Below are 4899 nucleotides of genomic sequence, written 5' to 3' on the forward strand. Positions count from 1 at the left end.
AAGAATCAGATGTAGGGGAGGAGAATCGGTCGAGTTTATACTTTGGATGCAAGGAAGGCTAAGAGCAATAATGCCTTGATTGCTAGTACGTATCTCATCAATAATCATCCTTGTTTTGTATTGTTTGATTGTGGGGAGACACACTCTTTTATATCAATTCAGTGCACGAAGCATCTTGGCTTGCAAGCAATTCCCTTGTCTCCTCCTATGGTGGTTACTACCGCCATGGATGATATGATTGAGACACCGTTGATTTGTGAAAATTGTTCGCTCTCGGTGAATGGTAGAGTTTTCCAAATTGATCTTATTTGTTTACCACTTAAGAAGGTTGATGTGGTTTTGGGGATGGATTGGCTCTCTGCCAATTCGGTGTTTATTAGATGTGAAGAGAAGTTGATTATCATTCCATCTAGTGAAGCTACTCCAAAGGATGTATTAACTACTATCTTGGAAGGTACGGTTGGTATGGTAAATTTCTTATTTGAGAAGGAAATGTCAGTTCTCTTGGTTCTCACCAAGGAATCTAGCGATAATCTGAGTGTTACACAAATTCCTGTCGTTTGTGAATTTCCGGAAGTTTTCCCTGAGGATGTCACCTCTCTTCCTCCTGAAAAGGAAGTGGAATTCTCTATTGATCTGATACTTGGGACGACTCCAATCTCCGTTTCTCCGTATCGCATGGTGCCACTCGAGTTGAGAGAGTTGAAGAATCAATTGGAATAGTTGTTAACCAAGCATTTCATCCGACCTAGTGTCTCACCATGGGGAGCTCCAGTGTTATTAGTAAAGAAGAAGGATGGTAGTATGCAGTTGTGTATTGATTATCGCCAGTTGAATAGAGTCACTATTAAGAACAAGTACCATCTGCCAAGGATAGACGATTTGTTAGATCAATTGAAAGGAGCATGTGTGTTCTCAAAGATTGATTTACGATCAGGCTATCATCAAATAAGAGTTATCTAGTGTACCAAAGACCGCATTTAGAACCCGATATGGCCATTATGAGTTCCTTGTAATATGGTTTGGTCTAACGAATGCCCTGTTGTTTTCATGGACTATATGAATAAGATATTTCAACCTTACTTGGACCAGTTCGCAGTGATCTTTATTGATGACATTCTTATTTTTTCTCGTACTCCTCAAGAGCACGGAGAACACCTAAGAATTATCCTGTCAGTACCACAAGAGAAGCAACTTTTTGCCAAGTTAAGTAAGTCTGAATTTTGGATGAACGAAGTGAAGTTTCTCGGTCATGTAATATCACAAGGAGGAGTATCAGTGGATCCATCTAACGTTGAAGCAATTATTAATTGGAAAGACCGCAAAATGCTTCTGAAGTCAGAAGTTTCTTAGTTTTGGCAGGTTACTATCGAAGGTTTATAAAGGGGTTTTCGCAGATAGCGTTACCAATGACTAGACTTACCCGAAAGGAAATTTCTTTTAAATGGGACTCGAAGTGTGAGAAAAGTTTCATGAGGTTGAAGGAAAAGCTAACAACCGGTCATGTTTTAATCATCCCTGATCCTAGTAAGTCTTATGAAGTATTTTGTGATGCCTCTAAGAAAGGATTATGAGGGGCCTTAATGCAAAGTGGTCAGGTTGTAGCTTATGCCTCTCATCAGTTGAAGCCTCATGAAGAGAACTATCCAACTCATGACCTTGAACTAGCTGTTGTTGTTTTTGCCTTAAAGGTGTGGCGACATTACTTGTATGGGGTACATTTTGAGATGTTTACTGATCACAAGAGTTTTAAATACTTATTTGAACAAAAAGAGTTAAACATGAGACAAAGGAGATGGATGTAGTATTTGAAGGACTTTGATTTCGAGCTTAAGTATCACCCGGGGAAGGTGAATAATGTTGCGGATGCCTTAAGTCGAAAAGAGATGCATAAAGCTGAGTTGATGATGTTAGAATATGCATTGTTGGAAAAGTTATGAGATCTTAATCTTCAGTTTAGTTGGATGCAGGATGGTGTGATAATGGGAAATTTGAATGTTACTTCTAGCCTAAGGGAAGAGATCCAACAAGGATAAATGATAGATGAGAAGTTGCAAGAGATGTCGACTCAACTAGGTTTCGCTCAGTCACCGGATGAAGTTATTCTGTTTAATGAAAGGATTTGTGTTCCGAATGATGCCGAGTGTAAGACCCCAATTTTGACCCTAAGATCCCTCATGCAATTTCATCATAAGCATTAACATTGGGATCATACCTTGGCATCCTCCTTACCCCTCTTGCATTGGGTTTGTTTTGGGAGAGATCACCAAGAACTATGTGATTGTATCATACTTGTATATCATCATTTACTAACCAAAATACAAAAATATGTCTTTGCATTTGCCTAACTCCTTTGTAGGTAGGACATGATCTCCATTGATCTATCAAGTTCATATCTAGGGTTTGAGACCCTCATGACAAAGAGCACAACCATGAATTGATCCAAGAATGGTTATGAGCATAATATATGATTTCCATTGATTCCTACATGTTATATTGATCAAGTGTTCTTCAAGAGTTTTGAGGTGATTTACCTTGTAAACCCTAGTTTGACTGGGTATCTTGAGTAACTTCTCCAACAAGCTATATCACCAATTGATCAAATTTATAAAGGGACACTTCAAAATCCATCATCTTATTCGTATATGATCTACCATGAGCCTAGAAAGTCAAAAGAATTGAAGGTTTTCAAGTTGGTTGATGGTGGTTGGCCAGATGAATTCATCTGATCAAAACTGGGTCTCCCTAGAGCCTATCTCCTACAATTTTCACCATATGAAAATTATTCCAAGAGAAAAGTTACTCTAAATAACATTCCAAACAACTTTCATGTTGAGACCTAGATCTAGTTTTGCTTGGAAAATCATTTTCTATGTTGAAACATTATAGGTCATTTTGTCTAAACCCTAATTTGAAAGTCAACTTCCCAAGGCCATAACTTGCTCAATTTTTATGTGATGAAAGATTTCCAAGTTTCACAATCAAATTCAAGATGTCTATTTCAACTTTTATGTTTGGAGGGAGAGCTAATTCAACTTTTATAAGCACGTGATATGAGGTTACATTATAGGTCCTTTTTTACCTATACCATTGAACATGTGATTTTTCCAAACTTCAAAAATGCATAACTCTATCATTCTAAATCCAAATGACATGAAATTGGTGACCATTTTTAAGGTTGTTGAAATAGCTACAACTTTGATAAATACACGTTTTTCATTTGAAGCTCACATAAAAAGTTAAGCAAGGTGGAATATTGAGATATATGGCTTGACACTTAGAAACATTTTCAACATGTTGAAATTTCCAAACTTCCACCTCAAAATTCTCCATGTTCCAAGCTTCAAATGAAAAAGTGTTGAACATCAAACTTGTTCCCCTTGATCCAAACTTCCCAAAGAACCCAAGTTCATGCATTTTGGATGAGGTTTGTTAGGTCTGCGCATGGCTTTAACAGGGCTTCATAATTGGAAAGAATCAAACTTCAAAACTTCAGTTCATTTTGCCTTGCCAATCAAGCTTCCATTCAGACCTCAATTGGAATCATTTTGGACCTTTTTGCATTGCATCATGGGCTTGAACATGCCCATGCACTCGTGCCACTCACATTGCTAAGTTTGGACAGATTTTGAAGTGTGAAAATATCATTCATTCATTCTATAAATACATGACCTCTGTGCTCATTTGAAAAAAAACTTGGCACGCCAGCTTTGCCCCCCATTGAAACCCTCTCATTCCAAAGGAAAACCTGATAAGTTTCAATTTGAAATTTGAGTTTGAATCTCAACTGTTGGAGATTTAAAAACACCAGGATCCAAAGCCTTGCAACCTCATCAATCACTTCCTGCTAGCTTCTCAAGTGTGATCAGATCATTGTAGCGGGGTTTTTGTTACCTTTAGGTTTATTGACTAAACCAAAAGTAAACATACAATTCGAGTCGCCATCGCACTTTTATTTGTCCAAAGGAAAGGCTAAAAAGCGAACAAAAGCCAAGGTAAGAAGTTTTTCAAATCAAAAACTAATAAAAATGTCAGAGATCTAGGTAAGGGGGTTGGTTATGAAATGGGAAGGTTTTACGCACCCAAAACATCCTTAGTACTCTAAGGGAAACTCTTTTCGCAAACATATGTTATAGGTTGGTATTTGTGAAAATATGTGCAAAAGATTGGGGGGATGAAAAGAGAATAGATTATATTTAGAAATTTTGTTGTTTGAATGGATGAACCCATTGCCTACCTACCATCACAAAGGTAGGATCAAAACCTCATAGTTCGGGGTAAAAATCTCAAAGATTGGTTAATTAATTTGATCAAAAGCCTTAAGGTCTTTTGTTATCAAAGGGAGAAAACTCAACCTAAACCAACAATCCACCATGTGAGGAGGGCTTCAACATGCTAGTGAGGGGTTAACCCTATAATAAGCATGGAAGACTTATAATCCAACCACTAAGGATGAGGTAAGATTTACATCAACCAATATGATAACTCAAACCTATGACTAATGTTTTTGAAAAGGTTTTAATAAGGTGGCCATTGGAACCACAAAAGCACTTGAAGTGAGTTATATTTACAAGTTGGATTTATTTACAAAAATGAAGTCAAAGTTGGATTAAGGTTTATTCATAATGAGTGTTTATGAAAAGATTTTTCAAAGTCAAGGGCATAAGGCCTAGGTTTCTAGTTTGAAACAAAGTTAAAGTTTGCAAGAAAAGATTTTGGCTTGGGTTAGAGTGAGGGGAAGAAGAGAAGGGCTAGTCCTAAAGCATACAAAGATAAGAGGGAAAAGATAAACCCTTGGAGTTCCTTTTTCTTGAAGTCATAGAGGTGACTCAAGATGCTCCTTTCCTTTGGACTTAGCAAACACTCAAGCAATCAAACAAATATTTATATTCAAGCTCC

At 37.2% G+C, this 4899-nt stretch overlaps 1 protein-coding gene across 1 annotated transcript; it reads left to right on the plus strand.

The window, feature by feature from the left end:
• The first annotated feature begins 225 nt into the window (after window positions 1-225).
• On the plus strand, window positions 226-723 carry LOC127104459 (uncharacterized). The gene has a single exon (XM_051041639.1). It carries the CDS (start codon window positions 226-228, stop codon window positions 721-723), a length of 498 nt encoding a protein of 165 aa, XP_050897596.1.
• Window positions 724-4899: the final 4176 nt, after the last annotated feature.

This window comes from Lathyrus oleraceus, chromosome 7 (assembly GCF_024323335.1).
Source record: "Lathyrus oleraceus cultivar Zhongwan6 chromosome 7, CAAS_Psat_ZW6_1.0, whole genome shotgun sequence".
Classification (NCBI taxonomy): domain Eukaryota; kingdom Viridiplantae; phylum Streptophyta; class Magnoliopsida; order Fabales; family Fabaceae; genus Lathyrus; species Lathyrus oleraceus.

Excerpts from the sequence above, each read along its gene's own strand:
- LOC127104459 (XM_051041639.1), top strand. The coding sequence starts at position 226 with ATGGATGATATGATTGAGACACCGTTGATTTGTGAAAATTGTTCGCTC.